Below are 22,750 nucleotides of genomic sequence, written 5' to 3'. Positions count from 1 at the left end.
CGTCTATATACACATGGATGTATATATATATATATATATTTTTTTTTTCTTATCTTGATTAATATTTGGAATTGTTACGTATATCTTTAAGTTTCACTTTCGTTGAATAAAAAGTTGTGCGATTGATTGAGAATCGAAAGGAAACATCATAGGCAATGATTGTCGCAAAGTCAATATATATTTGATTTGAAAAATAGAATTGGCGATAAGAATATACGTGAAAAAAATTAATATTACTTTAAAGAAACAACAAGACCCATCTTTTCGCAGAATCCCGTTCTTTCCCCTCTAATTTTAATCACTTCCCGGTAAACATTTATCCCGTATTACCTCCGTGAAACGAGAAAACGGAGAAAAACATATTTGAGAGGAAAGATCTTCGCGCATCTTCTCAGAATCGAAATACCTATTCTCAAAAAGAAGACGATCACGTTAATTATTCCGAGCCGCTGATGGAGGATCACGTTGGGCCGAGAGAAATGGGCTGAAACGAGAGGGGGTTACGATTAAAACGCTACAAAACGCGTGCTCGGCAGGCATCGAGCGTAAAAGTGGCTCGCTCGAGAGATCGCGCGAGTTTGCGCCAGCCAACGGAACGTTTCCTTACGAATGGAATCACTTACAACGAGTTTCTCAACCTTCTCTCTCTCTCTCTATCCCTCTCACTCTCTTTATCCTCCCCGTATACCCGTTACCGCCCACGTCAAGCGAGACACCAACATCTCGTCGCGCGCCTCCAACCTTCTCGCTTCCCCCTCCCCCTTCCTCCAAAAGATGAATCAACCTGTAGAATGCGGCGTGGAGCATCGAGCGTAATAAAGACACTACTCTCTCTCTACGCTCTGCGTAGCAAGAAACGTGCATCTTAACGGAGGAGTGATGCGAGAGAAAGAGAGAGAGAGAGAGAGAGAGAGAGAGAGAAAGAGAGAGAGAAAGTCGGGGAGGAGAAAAGAAGGATACAAAATCCCTTCGATTCGAGCGAGGAGAGCGAAGAGAAGAGGAAGAGGAAGGGGAGATGTGCATCTTGATTTATCGGCGGGGCGTCTCTGTAATTATTTCTCCGTCCCTGTCTACTGCACACGGGGGCAAGATCGAGTTCCCGTTCTATCCGCACCCTTCCGGCTACCGTGATCGTACCGTGTAAGAATCTACTTTGCTCTCTGTCCCTCCGGGGCACCATTGAATGGCCGCGTGTTTCACCTTTGTCCACCCCGTCTCATTCAACCGTCGAACCCTCCCTCCTCCTCCTCCTCTCCCCCCCTCGCCACCGTTTGTTTTGCTGATCGGGGCTCGATCGCGTGGCCGGATAGAGAGATCGTCGTCGAGTTTAGGGGATGGCTCTTTCTGGAAGATCGATGGGGTGGCATTGTTCCGTCTCTTACGAGGGTTAGGAATAGATGCGGGTTCCGCGCAGATTTCGAAGAACGAACGATTTTTGAATGATTTGGTTGGTGGATTATGAAATTACTTTCAACAGCAAGTTTCTTGTTTGTTGAAAATTTGTATTAAAAATCTATCCTTACGTACCTCTACGAAATACAAATTACATTCGTCGATACTCAACTCGAAAAATCAAATGAGAGACGTGAGATATCATGTTCACAAGCAATCCCTAACTACGAACCACAGATTTCTCAAATCTGTAACTACATATATACAGAGTGTACGTACGAAGCAGTGAACATCTGTACCATGCGTATAGTGGGCCATCATTACAGGCATCATTAGAAGTAACAGTACCTGATTGCGGTTACTATGGCTTATTCAGGTTTCGTGAGGCAGTTTGGAAAGTGGACGGCGTGTATCAGCGTGACGATTGCTTTCGCGGGAATCGGACGAATCCTTTTCTGTTTAACGACCACCTTCCAAATTGCACGTACCGCAAAATAATTACGCGGCCGATCTCCCCCGGGAATAAAACGGCCTCGTTCTCCCACATGCGACACCAACGACTCCCTCCCTCATCCCCTTTCGCCGTTTAACGATAATTCGATGCTCGCCCCGAGGGAGGGGGAGGAGAGGCTCGAATCAACACGATGGATCGAGAGAAAAAGGGGAAAGGAAGAGGAAGGAGAAGGAGGAGGAAAGGGACGAGCGCGTGTTCCCTTCTCGTGGAGCACGAACGAACGAACCCATTGGAAGGCACCGCTACGAGGGAGAGAACAGGTGCAACGAGAGGCCCTTTGCGGACGGGCAACAGAAACGGGCGAAAGCCACGGGAAGGAAAACGGGAGGAGAGGAATGGAGAGGAACAGACGGATCACCCCCACCCCCCTTTTCGTGGTTCTCGTGCTCTTCGTCCTTAAATGCCTCGGCAGGAGCAGAAGCAACCACGGTGGCAGCCTTCCTTAAATTCTCCTCCTTAAATTTCAAACGAGGAGGCTGTTAAGCCGGACAAGGTAGGACACGACGAACGTCGAATCGTTAAAAGGATATTCCGTCCAATTACCGGTTATACGTTTATTTCGCGATATTACTAGCCGAAAGGCCAGCCTCTCCTTGCCAACCACGAAAACGTTTGTTGTTGTCCGAATGCTGCAACGATCGGTTGCCTCTTTGGACGAGCTCAATAGGATTTTACCTCTCTCTTTCTCTCCCTTTCATAACGATTTCCGCCCTTCTTTCCTAGAAACAGGCTCCGCCTGCCTCGTTTGCGGGATTTGCGGTTACGTATTTCGCTCGTGAAAACACGCGAATCACGATCATTCAGGAAAGGGAGGAAGTATTATTTGAATTTTCACCAACCGTACGTCGGGTCGTGGACGACATCTGTGATTACGTCTTGCTCGTGGAATTATGCACAACCAATGGATCCCACCACATATGTCGTTGAATAAACGTTCCACGAAAATGTCTCCCTTGACGCTTTAACGAATAAGTTCCGGAAAGTGGATTCTTCCGTTCTGGAAGATGATCCTGTATGGGAGTAACAAGATCGAACGTCTGTCAACGTGTCGTGGAAACGCACGTGTGGACAGCTTTACAGCGTGTGAAAATATATGAACCACGTGCTCCCGAAAATTCTCCTCCCCTTGAAGAACGTCTTAACTTCTTTCCCGCGTTGCAACATCGCTCGGGCAAACTCGAAAAACTCGCCTGTCTTTTCTTCTTATTTTAACTTTGCGTCTCTTTTCTATTAATGGATAGAAGTATAAGTGCTTCATAAATTTAATGACGTTATTAAATAAACGTAATTCGGATAAAAATACGCTCGAAATAGATATTCGATGAGCTCGAAATGAGCTGAACAGAAAAACGTTCTCTCTTCTCGATAAAAGTAATGATTTAACAGAAGTTGGAGGAGAACGTGGATCCCGCTATATACCGATACATCTAATTAACTCATCCTTCTTTAGAACGATATCCCACGATGGCTTCATTATCGTAGGTCGTACAGATAAAATTTCGGAGGGGGGAGGATTGATGCCCATCGAATGGTTAGTAGAAAGAGCCAATGTGACGCAAAGATGGAAAAAGGGGGAGGGAGAGAGCCGGGGCCCGGATGAAGAGAGGCTAAGGCCCGGGCTAAGGCTACTTGGCGTAGAGTAGAAACCCTCGTAGCCCCCTTTCCCGGCTCTCTCTCTCTGTCTCTCTATGTTCCTTCACGGAGAGTCGAAGAGGGCGGTGGTAGAGAGAAGAAGGAAGACGAGAGAAGAAAACGAAGGGGCCCAGCTTCGAAGCAGGCTTAGCTCTCTGAGGCTCACGGAGGAGCTGAGACTTGGCTCAATCGCTCAGGCACGCAGGCCCACCGCTGGTTGGCTGGCTGGGTTGGCTTGGCGCACACAGAGAGCCTACCGGGCCACCCACCGCGACCATTCACCGGAACCGAGCCCCATCCAATCCCAGCGGTTCTCATTTTCTGCTGCCACGCAACCTATTGCCAGTAGAAATTATCCTCGTCACGGATATCGCGCGAATTTTCATTGATAACTGCAGCTTCCTCGACGCTGCTCGAGTATGGGAGACGACGGTAGTCTTGTTTTTCACGGATCGAATCTGAACATCATCCATGAAATTTTCATTGATTGCAGTGTGTGCCTTGTTTGATTGCTTCTTGAGGATATTTATACGTTTGTTAAGATGTTTGGATCTTGTTATCTGGATGGATGGGATTTTCAAAAGATTTTCGCGAACTTGCTCGTTATTTCTTGAGTGATCGTTCCAGCTCCGATTATCCGAATAATTTCTTTTCAAAGGGGACAAGTTTTTCGATGAAAATCATAGATATATCATGAAAGAAAGGAAAGAAATAACGCAACCTCCGATTAACTTCTCAAATATGAAAAATCCTAACGTACAAGATTATCTTATTTGAACGTTAGTTATTAAAGACAAGAATACCGATCAAATACTTGACACGACGTATTGACATCACATCCCAGAGAAAGAGAGAGGTTAAGAGATAAAGTCCATTGACTGGAGCGTATCAACGAGATCAAATGTCAGTGAACTCCGAATTCCAGAGCGATTTAAACAGGTCTAGTCGTAGTTCCACGCGTTCCAATCCCTTCTCGCGAAATTATATCATCCATCCACGCCCGTTCCAGGTATCGATCTCCGTAAAAGTCGTTCCGCCGACCGAATTCCACGATTCCGCGTCACGCATGGTAAACAGAAGATGAGATCCTCTGTTTACGCGGCCGTTCGTCCGTCCGTCCGTCGGTGCAACAACAACAGATTCCCGGTGGGTCTTTGGACGACGGTCTTCTGACTTTCTTATCCCCGTTGCGGCCTTACGGAATCACTCTGTTTCGCTCTTTCACGTGGCAATGCGGTGCGCCCCGTCTCGCTCCTCCTCTTCCTCCTCATCATCGTTTCTTCTTCTCTGCTCGGTCTCCGTCCGACTGCGCCCTCTCCCTCGCACTCCAAGGCATGGGGGCCTAATGAAGATGTAAGCAGTCGGCCGGCCCTCGTGCACGGTCGTGCCTTCGTCCTCTGCCTGTCCTTGTCACACTAACGCCACGGCCTCCTTGCGCCGCTTTGGCCCTCGGTACAGGTCGTTCCAGGAAGACGCCGCTTAGACACTACTTCCGAGTCCTAGATTATCGATATCATGCTTTTTCCTTTTTTTTTTCACTCGTTTTCGCATTTTTATTGTTATTTGTTTATTGGAAATCTGTGAAAGATTTGTGCTCGCGAGATAGATTTTTGAAATTAATTTAAAGGGGGTTAAAGGAGTAAATAGTAAGAATGAATATAAAGATAGAACGGGTATTGCAAAAACGTTGAAATGTTGCAATAATAAAAACTGTTTTATTAAATCTAGTTTTACTAGATTATTACGATAGTGAAAGAGAATCTACAACGATAAAGTTAAAGTTCTATCGAAGTAATATTGAAAAACAAGTTGTTATAAATTCTCTCTAAAAAAAAAAAAAGATCCAAATGAAACGATCTCTATTATTAATCTATCAAAATTAAGAATTAAGAGAATCAACGAGAAATTAAACTAAATTCCCGAACTTTCTTCCGAAGCGATCCTGTGATTACAATAAAATTAATTTAAATGAAAGAATCAAGACAACAATTACATCACGAATAAGACGATAATCGAAAAAGGGTTCTCGTTTCTTGGAATGACCTATAGCGATATATTATCTGGCAAAGGTAAGGGAAAAGGAACCACTCTTCCGATCTTCCTCCGGTCGGGCCTCGATCTTTTCCTCTCTAGATTCGAAACGAAACCGCCTCCTCCGTACGTTCAGCAAGAGAAAGAGAAAGGAAGGGAGTAGGAGGGAACGAGAGAGGGATACATCGGCGCGTGTGCCAGGCTTCTTCTCTCTTTAGCGAGCCTACCGCGCCGGTGTGTACGCGAAAATAAGAGCAAAACGGATTGAATTAAGTGGATGCGCTCTCGATGTTCGATTCACAAAAGCTGGGGCCACGCCACCTGCGTGTCATTCGACTCGGAATATTCCCGCGTAATCTCGAATAATTGCGCGCGTTTTGATCGCATCACGTCGTTTCTTCCTTTTCTCGATATATATATATATATATCGAGATCTCGATGTCGAGCTTTTAATTTAACTTTTGATCTCGTATCGTAACTGCGAGGAATTGAGAGAGAGAGAGAGAGAGAAAGAGAGAGAAAAAAATCATCGAATCATTCTCTCTGACATATTAAAGATTGCATCGGGATCTTTTTCTCCTTTTCTTTGATCGTTTGTAAAAAGTAAAAAAAGAGACGATAGAGAAGAAGCTTGGAGGAGGAAGCTCAGAAGGAGGATTCAGCTCATAAAATAAACAGGAAAACAGGTATGGATGCAGGTGATTGAAAAGCAACACCCGTTTGGCAGTGGCATGGCTCTTCTCTTCCACGCTCGATCCATCGTACGGCGGAAGGAAAAATAATCGTGCAAAACTGAAGCTGATATTACGCTCATCCGGGCGATAACGTTCTATCCGTCTATAAATTATTAGAAAATGCACGATCTTTGGAACGATCTGTTCAAGTTGAGATGATAGGCAAGGGTAATGGAAGTATCAGTTCATGGATGAAATGTAAACGGCTTTATCACGTCGTTCAACACTTTTTATTCCATTTTAAAATTTCCATTTCATTGAACAAGAAACTCGAGCAATTACGTATGCACGTTTTACTTAGCATAAAATTTTAAATATTTTAAATATCCATCCTTTAACAGATTTTTCAAATTTCGTCGTATTATTTATCTATTGATTTAAATTTCAAATTTAGAATTTCGTTATCGAAAGATTTAATAGATTTCATATTATTGTCGGGAAATAATATTTTCATTCGAAACATAACCAACGTAACCATTAACATTTATAGCAATAAAAATTCCAAAACGATATTTTTTCCTCGTCTCTTGAAATATCAAAGATATTTCGGAGCGGATTTAATACATCGTAAAATAAAAAATCTCTCTCTATCAAGATCCAAAATCTCATTCCATAATATCAACCGTAAAAGTTTTCGATCAACTAAGTAGCCGCGCAGCAAATCGTTATATACGGCGGGTGGCCGTATATAATTAAAACATTCCTCGTTTGTATATTGATTTAAACCAGCGCGGAGAATCAGCGCGGGTAAGACGCAAGAACAATTAAACAATAAACGGGACCCCTGTGTCGCCAATAAAAGCCCCTCGATTGCGTTCTCACCGCAACCAAGTGGGCAGAGAGAAAGAATCGGGGGAACCATAAAGCAAGCGTTTATCGATCTGTTGCCGGTGAAATTTATACCCTTTACCGGAATATCGTCAAATCGCGCGGCATAGTCGTAAACTTCCTCCCCTCCCTTTCCTCCCCGTCTCACGAAACAGCCGCCTCTTTCTCCAACACTCTTTCTCTTTCCTCTCTCCACTTGGCCCATACTCGGACAACACTGCGCCCGCATATCCCGACTCCGACTGCAGTCACCTCACGGATATCCGGTACTGATCCGCGTGGCGCACGCATAAGGTACATCTCGAATCACCATCTCGAAAAAAAAAACCCTCCTCCCCCTTCCCTCTTCGTATAGCCGCCGCTTCTCACTGGCAACCCTTATGCCACCGATCATCGTTGCAAAAACCCGCGAATGCCGTGGTGTAAATTGCTCGAAAGTTTTTCAATGGGTCGTTACTCCTTATACGCGGTGTTAGAGTTGGTTGGGGAGAAGAAAGGAACGTTTTGTTTGGTAGAAGTGTGTAAAATGCGTACTACCGGCAGTAAGCATTATTTAAGAGTAACCTATTACGCTTTTGCAACATGTTTTGCGTTTTAAAAATAAATGATATCACTATTTTTGAATGTATTTTGAATGTATCAAAAGTTATTGATATTCGAATGGAACGTCTTTGTATTTTATTCGAAAAAAAAAAAAAAAATCAGTGTTATCTATGAAAATATTAGATCTATATTATTGTTGAAAGATACACTGATACTAACATGTAAAAAAAAAAAGGAAGATTACTATTCGTGTCTATATGAATTAGTTCTCCAAGTATTTCACGAAGTTAAAATTACCCCTACACATCTTTTTACCCTTTTTACAAGATTACGTTTACAAGATAATTCGACAAATATTAAAAAAGAAAAAAAAGAAAAAGGAAAAAAAAATCACTTACAGGAAACTTCTACAAAATTTCAACGCGAATTATCGCATGCCGTCCGAAACCTTTCACCGCAATAAGCGGGTAAGGTAAATCGTTTTCTCTAAAACGTTCAAAAAGGCATTAAGGCGGAATCGGGGCCCGTGGGGGCCCGCGCTTTAAAAATCCTCGGTCGAGTCACCGTTACCAGCCGGCCCATGAGACTCTCTCGTTCGAGATGGATGACTTTTTAACGATTTTCCAGGGTGATTATCGCGGATGCAAATTTTTGCCCGGCGTATTACGTCTTTGTAAAACGCGTCCTCACGCATCGGTGATCCGAGTGGCCGCCATTGAGAGGGAGAGGGGGCAGAAGTGGTCGGCAGAAACTCGTTTGCTCATTAAAATCTCATAAAACGCTGATACGTCTTTAATCTGCCGTCCGTTTCCCGCGCTCGAGGAAATCCCCTCCTCCCCCCCCCCTCCTCACCCCCGAGAGTGTGGCCTTAACTTTGATCCTAGACGATCACGGTCGGCTCTCCTCCGTGGCAAGCGGACCGAGACGAAAGAATCTTTGGAACAGTTAGTCCCGGTATGCTGCACAGCTTCTTATACCTCTCTTGGAAAGTAATATTTGTCCTCGATACGGTACAGCACTTTTCATTGTTCCCGGTATTCTTGCCAAAGAAATTCTGTTCGGTCGTTGAACTATAGAGTTGTTTAGGTAATGGATCGAATTGGAAGGTGAGGATTCTTTCTTTTTCTTTTTTTCTTTTTTTTCTTCCTCTTTATGGATTATGGTAAGATTTTTAAATAGCAAAATATTTCTTTCTCTTATAAATTTGAAAATTGATGATGCATGTAGCAACTGGATATAAAACATTTTCTTTGATCATTCATATTATATGAACTTAATTCCAATATCTAGTGTGATTGCATATAGATTTTATTCTAGTTGGTCCAATCTGTGAATGAGTTTCGTTTCATCAAATCTTAATTGCTGTTTGAATTATATATTCAGATTATACAAAGATACAAATACAAGTAGAAAATAAATCTAAAATCTAGATCTGATGAACTTAGTATCTTTTCTATTATTTTCTATTTTATTATATTATAAGTTTCTATTATAAACTAATGCATCTATTGTAACAAGAATAAATAAATACCTAATTTTAAATAAGCGAAGCAGTGTGATTCAGAGGATCTGAACAATAAATCGTTCCTCTTATAAAGATATCTAAACCGTTGATACCTTTATCGAATATTTTACGACCAAGAGAGACTCCATTTCCCAATACCTTTCTCGTCCATTACGCGCTGGTCACTTTCCATTCGAAAGTTGCTCGAAATCTTTTCATATCGTCAGCGCAACGCTTCAAGTCAAAGTTAGCAACGGGGTGTTCGAATTAGCGTTTCGGACCACGGATAAATATAGAAGGCCACCCAGCGAGCAAACTAATGTACCGTGTGCTGTAAGCGTGGGGGTAAAACGGAGTTTCGCTCTCTCTATTCTCCTTTTGTCACTCCATTCTAATTCTCTCCCTCTCTCTTCTTATCCCTCGTGTCACTCTATGCATATATTTCCATTGCCCTCTTTTCGAGTCACACGAGAATCCATTTGAGAATAGAAACTCTCTCTTAGAGTAATTTTTCATTAATGCTACTATTGAAAGTATTTATATACCGAATACAAATGTTTATTTGGGAAATATTACGATATTAAATATTTCTCGAGAGTAATATTCGAGAGTTTTTAACCGAGTATGATCTGAAATTTTTTAATTTCGAGGAGCGATAATACGTTAAAATGAATGGAATAAAATGTTTTCATGCGGGATAAATCTTAATCTTTGGTAACATGATGTGGAACGTCGTTTGTAGGAACGAAATTTTATTCCTCCGAGTGATTAGAGGGATGTAGAAAATGGTGAGAGTAAGAGAGTAATGTTCTTGTCACGAGAAACACATAAACTGCGTTGTACATTTTGTAAGGTGTACCGTGTACGATTTGCAGAAAATTCGCTTCACAGATGCGCTTTAGTGTTTTGTGACGAGACATCGTGGTAATACAAAGTCCCTTAGTCATTCGTCAAATCTCTTAATTCCTTTGAGGTTTATTAAAATGGTTTATTTATGTGCCTGATCATTGAATTATTTTATCTTTTTAATGTTCGTGATGGATTGAATGGATTATTAACACATTTGGTATTTGGAGGAGAGTATATATTCTTTTTTTGGTAAAATTTTAATGAAAAGATTGGATTGAAATATTTAATTGGATAACATTAATACTTGTGTTAAAATTCGTGATCATTCCTTCTTATATATCTATATTTTAATTCGATAAAGAAATAAGTAATATCTTTGTTTGCTTTGTATATTATCGTGGATTATCGTGTAGGTCATTAATGCAATTGTCAGATTATCTCATATTTTAAAAAACATTTTAAAATAAGAATCCAAAGGTAGTGATTATTTCATTCTTTTAACGAATAAGAAAAATAAAATAATAATAAAAAAAAAATTTATAAATTTAAACGAAACGAAAATAAATGTGTTTCAATAATATTGTTCACACATTTAATTTCGCAGATCATATTAACTTCTCAAATAATAAAAAAATAAAAATATCTTTTGAACTTTGTTCGCTGAATTAAATGAAAAAAATCATAATACATTTATATTTGCGAGAAATATTTCAGAAAACGTACTCACCTTGCACCCAGAGTTGTTCGACCTTGCTGTGAATTTGAGCGGATTTGAGAGCGACACAGAATGTAGCCAATGCGACGATCGCAAGAAAGAGAACCTTGCCTGCGTGCCTCTGCAGGAAGTAGCCCAGCTGACTCAGCTGATCCTGCAGCCTTGCCCTGATCCACACCGCAGACCTTTGACCTTCCGCTTTGCCCTGAAAAAATAAGGGATCTGAAATTTTAGTCAATCATCGTCACTCGATGAAAATTTTATTTCTAAATTCAGATTTAATTGTATATATATTCGTTTTTATTGGCTGTAAAAGTAACACTTTAATCAGAACAATAAAAAGAAATTTATTTAATTGTCATTACTCTATCAGAATCGATTTCTTTTGGAGTAAAGGAAAAATTTTCTTTTGTTGTAGTTTGTGATATTTTAGAAAGTATATACATCTATTATTTATTAATTCAATAATTAACTAAAGCATACACGTAATATGATCATTAAAAAATTAAACAAAAAAAAAAACTTATAAAGAAATCTGAATTTTTGATTTGAAAGACCGAAAAAACTACCCTAAAATATCTTATTGAACGCGATCCTTCGTACTCCATTCGTACTCCATGAATAGTAGTTACAATTTCATACATTAGCATCTAAATTGAAGTGGTTACCCGTGACGTTGCTCCGCAACTCCGACAGGGCGCAACCTTCCACGCCACACGTTCGAGTTCCCAATTCATTCGTGGAAGGTTTACGAGCCGCCACGCACGGTACCGCCTACGATTTTCAAGAAAAAGAACAGATTCCAGCGGTTAAAGGGCGGCGAGGCCGGAACGGCAGCCGAAGCGCTTTAAATTGGCCGCGTGGGCTTTGACGATGATAAGTAGCTGGCCGCGGGTTGTACTCTTACCTCTTTGATGAGAACGTGCCAGAAAGAGATGGAGAAGGTAGGAGAAGAGAGTGGACGATGGGATGAAGATTGAACGAAGATGGCGATGAATAAGGTGGACGAGCATGGAGAAAATTTGGGAGAAATGTTAATGGCAATTACGGGCTGCAAAAAAGAGAAAAATGACTGAGGGTTGTTAACATTTCTTGTGAAAGATAAATATATTGGCTGAAATGTAAATCGAAGCGGGAAAATGTTGCATTGGAATATTGAATTAAACAGGAATAATTTTTTTTAATCCCCTATTGCGCAAAGACATATTGATAAAGAATTCTGATAACATAATTTTCTATATACAAATACATTATCATTGAACCCCTAATTATCTCCACTAATAAAACAAATACATTCAGCCTCACGTGACGTCTATCATACTTCTGTAACGTCTTACACGTAACCTCAAACGAGACGAAAACGAAGCATCCCCCATAATAAAACATCAAAATGAAAGAAACTGTGCAAAAAGACGCGTAAAAAAAAAAAAAAAAAAAAAAAAAGTTGGAAAAAACGAAAAAAAGAAATAAAGATGGAAGGGAGAGCAACGTTCGCAACATTGCGAACGGCAACGTTGCACACTACCTGGTGGCCGGTCTGACAATGTGCACCACAGACCACCCGCAACAATACCTATCTTTCCTGGCCGACAGGGAAAGAAAGACGGAGAAGGAAGGCCGAGAAGAGAGGCACACGGATCAGAAGGGAATCGAGCTCGCAGGAGAAAAGGAACGAACGCTTTTCTCTTTCTCTCTCTCTCTTTCCCTTTCTCTCTCTTCCTCTTTCTCCTTCATTCGGTTCACTTCGTGTACAGTTAGAGAGCATCGTAAGAGAGGAATGGAAAGACAGAAAAAGAGGAAAGGCGAACGAAGGCAGCGCACGATAGACGTGCAGATGAAAATACAGATTACACACGCTTACGTATCTCGGGGCAGTAGCCGGGCGTCGAGTATCGGATAGCAAGGTTTTCCAGCCAATTAACCCCGGTACCGCGGCCTCGCGGCCCGCCAGACTCGGGTAACTCTAGACGTGCGGACAATCCTCGTCGGCCACATGGTCCCCGGGAAACCACGGCTTTGCAGGCCTCCGTGGAACATGCGCCCCGACCGATGACCACGCATGTTTACGTTTCCTCTCTCGGTGAGTCCAAGTTAGCTTTTTTCGATCGGCCTTCCCCTTTTTTATCGGAGAACGATTGCCTCGATTAAAGGATTCGAAGCAAGATGAGATGTAGCCGAGAGATTGGGCACTGGTCGAAATCATTGAACCTTGTGTAATTATATCGATGATGTTGTTTCTTTTTTGCAATATCGATTTCATAATATTCAAAATCGTTTGAGGATATATCTTTTCTAATGAATGGACAATTCCTTGATTTAAGTAATGTTTTAATTCTTGATTATTATATAATCCTGAGTTGCTTTTAGTTAAAGTGAATCAATTATGTTTTTCATACGTTTCAAATATACTTTTATGGTATAAAAGAGTGTAGCGTTTCTCTTGCAGCTGCCATATTAGGAAAATCGTGAGAGGACTTCATTGATGATTCAATCTTGGAAGTAATTATGATATTAATCTTAACTTTGATATATGAATGCTTTCATCTCTTACATGGTTAATGATTAATGTAAAGTGTAAATATGAATAATTGTCTTCTTGTCTTTACACGTGGCTTTTTTTGAAACGTGATACTTATCTGTTTAACACAATATCCGTCTTTATTTGCATACAAAGCACAATTGAAAGAATATAAGTAAGTATCTGGAAAAAATTGAATTTCAAATTCAACATAAACAGTTCTTGCGTATGCTCAAATTTATCAAAGATATCTATAATAAAAAGAGATAGATTTGTCAAAAAAAAAAATATTCTTCTTTCCAAAAACTCCTCGATTACCAGTGTATAAAAATTTTCATTCAAAATCGCTCTTGGCTATTATTATTGCGTTTCTTCCCTAGATTTCTTCCACGACACGTATACCACACGCAAAAAGCGAGAATCATCCAACAGCCTCACAATTGAATTCTTATTTTACGTCCATCCTTGTCAAAGAATTAAACAGCGATTACGATCGGGCAACAAGCAACAAGAACAGTCGCATCACTGTCGTCGAGTTCGAGAAACAGAACCACCTGACAGGATCTTTATTGCGAGCGGGAGTAACACGAAAACCTTTTGAACGGAGAAGGAAATTCGACGAGGCAGGAGAGGATGTTGGTTAAACGTTTAACGAATTTATGTTATTCGTACTTTTAATGTTTTTCTTACAGCGCGACACGAGGTTCGCGAGGAGATAGCAGACAGCATAACAGGATCTTATGTCAACGACGGTGGTCCCCGCGCCACGAGGTTGTAATATGTAGATATTGCCCACCACGAGAAACCCCATAAGGCCCGCGGGGACCACTTACGGGAAAAAGGGGGAATTCCACCGCTTTGCTCTCCTTCCCTCCTCCACCACGAGGTATACGAGGCCTATATAGACGTCTCGAGAGCGACTCGTGGCGTCTGCGCTTTCTTTTTCTCCTTTGCTTCACCTCTCCTTCTTCCCTTCTTCCTTTCGATCTCTCTCTTTCTCTCTCTCTCTCTTTCTCTCTGTTACGGATTCGATAACAACTTATAATGTGCTTTTGATAATTAAATGGAAAATTATCATTCAGAAATGAGATATTGATCGTAGCCAAAATGAATGTTAGAACAATATGAATTTTATATTTTAATACGTAGTTTGATAGTTTTTCTTCTCAATCAACATCCTCCAACTTTTAAAAATACGCGTATACCGATTATAAAATAGACCAGTTTCTCAAATCTCCACACCAGCAGTGAACTTGTATAAATACACATGCTCCACTTGGCAAGGAATTCCCATATGAGTGAAACAGAAATAGAGATCGTTCCATCTCCCTTGCCCCGCCATTGCATTTTATTTCCGCCTCGCTTCATCCAATTTGAGCTAACTTAAATATTCTTATAACCTCGATAAATAATCCTCAAAACGATGACGATTTTTGTACACGAACCTTCTCTGTTCTCGTTTTTCTCTATCGACTAATCAATCCTTCTCCAAAGATGTATCTCCTCTGTCCTATCACTGTCATCTCTCGTTGCGTCAAATCCACGTCAAGATTCGTATTCAGAATTATTTCCTTGCCAAGGTAAAAATGGGGAGGAGAAGAAAAGTTTCGAATCGTGGAACGTTGCTCACAGGTAATGCACGCGTGTGAGCTTATCCGCGTCCTCGCTCACGGATACGACATGCGAGTTGCCAGATAAACGAATAGGTTCTTGCGGTAGGTAGGACTCGAAAGTGTCCACAAGAAACTCGATCCAACTGGCGCTCTAATCGGCCGAGGAATTCCAACCGGCGAGTGCCTATTCGAAAGGAAAATCCTCGGTTGGATTCCGGTAACGAGCTTCCTTAAACGACCGTATATCGCCAGGTAAGAGACGATCCAAGTCTGTGCTCCTCCTATTCGATACGTTAATCAGCATCCCCTTGTGATTACGTCGCGATATGAAATATTGAATCAATTCCCAATTGAATTATCATTAACTCGATATTGAATGATGTTAGAGCGTCTCCTAACACGTGTGATTCGACTTTTTAGCAGTCATTATTATTAATCTTATAGAGAGATCCTGGATGATATTCACGCTATTTTTGTTTAGAAAATTAACTATTTCTGCAACGATAAGAGATTGGGGGGAAAAGTTGAATTAGAATCTGCTTTAAAATGCTTTTACGTGTTGCATTTTTTATTTTTGTCATTTTGTTGTTAAAAAAAATTTTAACCATTATTTCCTAATATATTTTATACAATTTTTCAAAGTGATATGAATCTATCCACTTGGAATATTTGTTATTTAAATAGTTTCTGAAGTAACATTATTCAGATTTTAAAAGATCTTAAATATTATGCATATTAAAGATAAAGAACGTATAAAGACTCTTGAAACCAGTCTCTTAAGGTCTAGAGAGGTTCTTCATTGCTCATACGTCGTCAGTTTTAACTGTCTATATTTTTCAACATGCGGACTTAAGAACGAAAGGGTTAATAGTAATTGAGTTCATTTCAATTCATAAATGTAATTGCTAGATTGTGTTTATTTCAGTCTGATTAATATGCGGTCATAAAAGATGATTTACTCGTAAATGTAATTGCAATTATAGCATCGTTTCAGTCAGGTTAATATGCCATAATAAGGGAGGAGTTGTAACTGTCTTTGCAAATGTAATTAATAATTTGATTTACTTGACATACATATCCTAATAGAATATCGTATAAATTTAGATTCTTTAGTTAAACAAATCTCAAATAATTTACTTTTATCATCTACTAAAATAAAATAGTGACACATATAAAACATTTTATCATTTTACTTTGAAATTTTATAATTTGTCTCATATTTCTGATATTGTTTAAATATGAATTTCCAATTTATTATGATTATTTCAACGATTCTATACTTGAAATTAACTTATTTCACCAATCTTATCAAAACCACTATAAATATCATATTAAAACAATTATCATTGAAATAAATCATTAAACATTTTTTGAAATAAATCACATCAAAATATTAGCCGTTAAACAACAAAAAGAAATTAGGCTTAACCTTTGTTACTACACATATTTAACAAAATATATCTAGTAATTATTTCAGAGCTGGCAATTAACTTACCACACTTAACTACTACCACCACCTACTAAATTACCTCCTACTCTTTTTTCTAACTAAACAGGAATATAGAAGTTCAAAGCCGAAAAAGAGAAAAGAGAAAATAGGCTGGCTCGTTACTAATTTCATAATTGTTAGCCCCTGCTCGAACAAAATCTACACGTTGCAACGTTTGAGCGATGGATACTGACCCTACGCAAAGGAGCCAGCGGGCTGAAGAAGGTTTCGAGCAAGCAAGGGGCGTGTATCCTTCACCAAGGATGAAAGGAACAGGCCGACTATTCCTCCAGTTCCATCCATTTCGCTTTGACTTGTTCTGTCGACCTTTATGGCGGATTTGCGCCATTAGAAATGGAATAGAGGCCGAGATCTTCGTTTCCTGCGCCTCTTGGCGTCTCTCCAGATTTTCCACGCGAAAATCCTCTCCCTTTTATCCCTTGTACACGATCATTGAGCGATCCTGAAGCTGGACGGATGAAAGGCGAAGAACGTCGCGTATCGAAAGACATACAATGAAAGCCTGTCTGTGCTTTCGACAGAGAAATGTTTGTCCGATTCTGAGAGAATTAGTGCAAAATGGCAATGTTTCTCAGTGTTGAAATTATTATAATTCTGTAAGTAAATACTTTCTACTTATGTACAAGATGCTTATTTATTTATCGCATCGTTTTTAAATTGGTTTGCATTTAATGTCAATTTAATTTTAAATTAAGTTTGTTTTAACACATAAAATCAATAACTTGATATGCAGTAATTAATAGAATAAATCTTTTCGTTCATGAAATGTTGAAGTAATAAATTTTAAAATGAATTTAAATAGATCCATTTCTTTACATCATGCATCGTCTTTCCTTTCTATTAAATTTCCATATTTCTTCAAACTTCACAATTCTCTCTCTCTTTCTCTTTTTACCTCTTAATCCATTCCAATCCCCATATAAGCATCCAACAGCATCCGAAAATAACAATATTCCTCTATACTACGATATAATTCTTAAAATCGATTTCGCGAAAGAGAGTTCGGATGCAACCACTCCAGCCCCCTCTCGTTGATGAATATTAACTTTCATAAATGTTAAAAGGCACACGCCTGAAACGAGAATCCGATAAAATTCGCCTTTCTCGAATTTGCATATGGGACATCGTCAAGAAGTAATTTCCAGGAATCGAGAGAAAAAGAGGTGACCGATCACGGAATCAGCTCGCGACAAGTTTCTAAGCCGCCGTCGCCATGGAAAAAGGTGCTCTTTCGGCCTGCATCTCCTCCGCGCGGTTACGAGGGCCTCTTTCGTAGGTATTATTAGTGTAAAAGCCTCACACGTAGTGTCGGCGCCCTTTAATCTCACTCGAACGAACGGGGCCGACGCAATGCGCGTGAATGTACAGCATTGTGCGGCTCGGAAAGGGGGATTTCAGCTGCCACAAATTAAGACGCGATTATAAAATAGTGCGACGCTCTCTCTCTCTTGCTCGATCGTATCTTTCAAGTCTCGTTCTCGTTTTCCCGACAGATTTCGACCTGACTTCGAAAAACGAAGAAAACTCGCTTGTGGCGAAATATCTGTAAATAGATGCAAGAGACTATTATTTCTACTGTCTTGATTTTAATCTTGCGCTAAAAATATCTAATTTCCTTCTGTCTAGATATAGTTATTTATTAGATAATAAAAAAAAACTAGAATAGAATTAATTTTTTCACTATTAATATGATAATTGAATTCTTCGAAATTTGAATTTACTATGGAAAATAAAACTTGTAAGATTAATCTAAAAAAAATGATATTAATTTGTACAATTAATATCATAAAAAGATCATGTGATATATTATTTCATTTTAATAATATCAATTTTAAAAACAATTCCAATATATAAATAATTAAGAAACGTTTTCACCAAAGTTTTGACGAACATGTTATCGATTTCCTTCGATCAGCCTCGAATCATTACATCATCAATTACATAACGAACAGTTTAATTCTTCCTTATTGAAGAATCAAGAACGTATTTTATAATAAGCAAACAGGTCGCATGCAGAAACGCCGTGCCGCTCGGTCGCTGCTTATAGGAAATATGATCACGTGGCCGTGCATAAGCGAACGATTGTGTATAGGAGGTGGTGCAGGAGGTCGAGGTCGTTGCCTGTAACTGAATCATCCTCGAGGACGGTAAACAAATTGGAGTAAGTGGAGTCCCGCGATGATGCATGCACACGTGCGCGCTTGCGCACAGGTGTACTTACGATGCGATCGCGCATAGTAATCGATGCGTATTTGTGCACCGCGCTTCCGGTTTACGCCCCTATCGCAAGATCAAACCCATTTCTCTCAAAATCGTACCATTATGAGAACAAGAAAATAGGATTACGAAATAAAGGAATCGAAACAACCTGTTTATAATTGAAATACGAGATTGAAGAAGCGTCATTACGATGATTTGCATTTACCGAGCAATTTTGAGGTTATGTCGAATCGATCGTTGACAATTAATATTTTGAATATCGATTAAATAAATATTATTAATGAATATTATTTCTGTATTTCGTACTTTTCGTACGAAATATTGATTAAATTTTATATGAGCTGTCCAAAAAGTGATCGAGCCCACTTTTCACAAGAATTTTTAATTTACCGCTTAATATACACATGTAACAAACACATTCCAAAATCCCAAAGAAACCTACAGTCCACAACTTCTCTTTCCCTTTCAACCTATATCAAGAAATAAAACCCTAGAATAAAATTGAAAGCACGAAATCTTGAAGGAAGGAATCGGTCGATCGAAATATTATTTCGACGAAATAAAAGCACCCGCAATGGGTTACACGATCCAAGGGTGTCCCGCCATTCCGTTCGCGGGATATGCGTGCGAGTATGCACGCTGAGAATCGTAAGGGCAGTGGCCGTGACTGACTGACTGACTCATCCGGCATGAACGCGGGGCGCAGTGCACGGAGAGGCGGCTCTCCCTTTTCAGGCCGACGAGAAAAGTGGAGCGTCGACCCCGAAGAATGCGCCTCTTTTTTCTCTCCTGTCCCGATAACGCCGCCCGCCACTGTCACCGCCCCGCCGATACCATACTCGCTGACACAAGCGCGATTGTGCAACCGCGTAAACGATAAAACAGCGGCGCGTTCGGCTCTTTATTCGCGCCGCTCTCACCCTGGGTGGCAGGCGTGCCACAGAGTTTGTCCGCCCGCGCAATACGTATACGGCGCGGTGATATATCTATCTTCTCTTTCGCGACGATCGTGGTTTCGAGAATTGTGTCGATATTTTTTTTTTTTTTTTTTTTTTTTTTCTCCCTTCGCTTTGGCAAAAGGAAAGTTTTCGAATCACGGTTATTTTGAAGCGATGCTGTAGTAGAGATTTTGTAATCTTAATTAATGAAATTTAATACAATGACTATTTTAATATGACGGATCGAATAATAGTATTATATAAGATATATTTTTTTTAAAACAACAAAATCTTTTTAAACTATAAAATGGCCATAGATTCTAATTTCTATGTTAATAATTCTATGAAATATATATTTAATAAATTTCTAGTTTTAAAACTACTTATTTATGATTTCTTTTAAAATATCATTATTGAGATTGGTTTTAATGACCAGCTTTAATGGACACCAGCCAATAATCGTGCTGGTAGTATATAGATGTACGATTCTCGAGAAAAAATTTACAATGATTATGATAAAACGTATACATTACTTTCAATGGCACTTAACTCAATGAAGAACGATCCGAGATACGTATACCTATAATAACAAGAGAACCGAGTGTCAGTTTTCAAGAGCGTTTTGCTCAAGCTGGTCTCTCTGGGTGGTCACACGAGCAGTTTTCACGTCACATATGTACGGGTTGTTTGAATGAATCAGAGTTTATGCATTAAGCATATTTCTTGAATGAGCCTTATACTGATTCACTCGTTCTCGTTTGTTCTATTGTTATATTATTTTTCTTTATCGAATAAATATTGTATAATGCACGAATACAATTCACTGAATATCATATAAATACTGTTAAATAACTATTATGAAATAAGTACGATGAAATACCAGTAATAAATTGATTGCTCGTTTTGCAAACACTACATGATAATTGTAAAAGTATTTGATAAATATTATGCTGGTATTAATAATATACTATATCTGAAAATACCATTATTATACAATTATTATGATTCTAGTAAACGAAATGAATGAAATTTTGAAATAAAACGTGAAATTTATAACAACCCTACAAGCATTCAAAGATATCATTAACAAGGATATAATTCTATATTACGTGTAGCAATATATATTCATATATATTGAGAATTGAAACGAAAACGAAAAAAAGAAAAAATAAAACTAAATTGCAATGTCTTATAAGCACTTAAGAAAATTTATTGACATTCCTTTTCACGGTAGATTAACACGGATGCGTGAAAATTCCTAAATAATCGTATAATTATGTGTAAAAATGTCACATAAAATATATAAATATAAATGAAAAAAAAATATATAAATTATTTACATTCTTACGATTATTCAAATTTCGTTACTTGTATTTTTAATGATAAATCGCTAAATATATCGAGTAAGAAAATTTTTTTACTCATGAAATGTAAAATAAAAACAGAAATGATATATGAATATATCAAATTATGATATTCATATAATTATTCGAGATTTGATTACAGAACATTTATTTTTATAATACAATTATTGAATTTTTATATTTTTTAAAGAAAAAAAAATATATTAAATTGTAATTCTACATAAAGAAAACAAACAAGCTATTCACAATAAAATATTACAAATTAATACTAAAATAATATATACAAAATTATTACACTTTCTCCTATAATAATTTTTTCAAACAAACGTTTTATTTCATTCTACTAATTGAACATTAAAATGGAAGAAAGCAACAGCTTTCGATACATCGAAAAGAGAAATTAAGAAAACGCTGAACGATAAAGCAAAACACCTACCGTGAAATTGGTTTATTTTTAAGTTGCGGTGAATATGTGGGAGCTATTGAGAAAACTTGTTTCCAGAGGCTGAAGAAATTGTTAATTGGAATCCTTGGAAGAAACATGAAAATACATAGAAAAGGTGTTTTCTTATTTTTACGATAGTTCCAGATAATCTCGTCGCGTATACGGTGATTTGATAGAACTCGTTTCTTCAATGAAATAAAAAATCGTGATTCATACATGCGGACATTATATTCCACTTCTTCGAAATGCCGATGCGTAATTATATCAAAAATTATCTTGAATAATTTAAATTATATTTAGAAAATTAATCTCTTTGAAAAATAAATAATTACCATAAAGTAAGAAAAAATGAATATTAAATTTAATCATCGCAATAATATTCATTTCTATTAATAAAAATAAATTATTGGACCTCTTAAATCAAAATTCTAATTGTATTATATTGAGAAAATCGTAAAAAAATATATAAACAAAAAAAAAAATAGAAGACTGATGTACAGAATGAAAATGTAACGAAAGAAGACAGTTTACAAAACAGACAATGTTACAATATTGAATGTATTTATACATGTTTGATATACTAACGATAAGAGAATCCAACGTAATAGTTGCTTACGAAACGAAACGCTTATCTTCTAAATACTTATTTCATTTCAGATTACATTAACATTGTATTTCATTTGGAGAGTTTAATTTTCGATATTGTAAACGATACTACTCGGAATGAATGCTATATAAATATAAATATAATTCGTATTTTCGTCGAATTAAGCATCGAATATGTTATCACGTATGTGTATTTATAATTTTGTTTGTAAATTATATTCTTCGAAGAAATTTAACCTATAAAAAACAATTTTATAGAAAAATTTAATATCAATATTTCTGAATCACGAAATAACTATTCTATGATAACGAATAATGAAAATCTATAATCTATCCTATCAGGATTAATCAAAAACTAAAAAAATAATATATACTCCTTTTTTGTAAAAATAATCAATTAGAAAATCGTTCTACATTCATTGATAAATGAATAATTAACGATCTATCTCTTCTAAATAAATTATTCAATCTACTATCCACGTTAATTTCCATCAAGTAGCATTTCTACATAACTTCTCGTCCCCCCATACATTTTCCTCTAAGCCAGATGAAACAAAAGATTTCCAGAATGGGAAATGAAACTAGAAAAGGTGGAGAAAACGACAAAAGGTGTTGGAGCAGCTTTCAGGGAGGTATGTTCTTGGAAAACTGTCAAGAAAAAGTCTAGCATCAAAAGCTCGTAGGGCTTTATATGTTCGAGGTCTGTTTCGAAAGGTGATAGGACCTGGTTCACGTGCCATGCACATTTCTGGCTGGCATTCGAGATGGAAAGATCTCAAGGGACGATCTCGGTG

At 38.3% G+C, this 22,750-nt stretch overlaps 1 protein-coding gene across 1 annotated transcript in view; it reads right to left on the bottom strand.

Moving 5' to 3' along the window:
• LOC122720291 (protein patched) overlaps window positions 1-22,750 on the bottom strand; it is a 50,241-nt gene that overhangs the window by 24,714 nt on the left and 2,777 nt on the right. The window contains exon 2 of the mRNA XM_043946900.1: window positions 10,755-10,947. Within this exon, the coding sequence (XP_043802835.1) occupies window positions 10,755-10,947 (193 nt within the window). The remainder of the gene's footprint in view (window positions 1-10,754; window positions 10,948-22,750) is intronic.

This window comes from Apis laboriosa, unplaced genomic scaffold (genome assembly GCF_014066325.1).
Source record: "Apis laboriosa isolate Shangri-la unplaced genomic scaffold, ASM1406632v1 scaffold122_cov146, whole genome shotgun sequence".
In the NCBI taxonomy this organism is placed as follows: Eukaryota; Metazoa; Arthropoda; class Insecta; order Hymenoptera; family Apidae; genus Apis; species Apis laboriosa.
The sequence above is the reverse complement of the archived record's forward strand: the minus strand, read 5'-3'. Positions and strand labels throughout refer to the sequence as shown.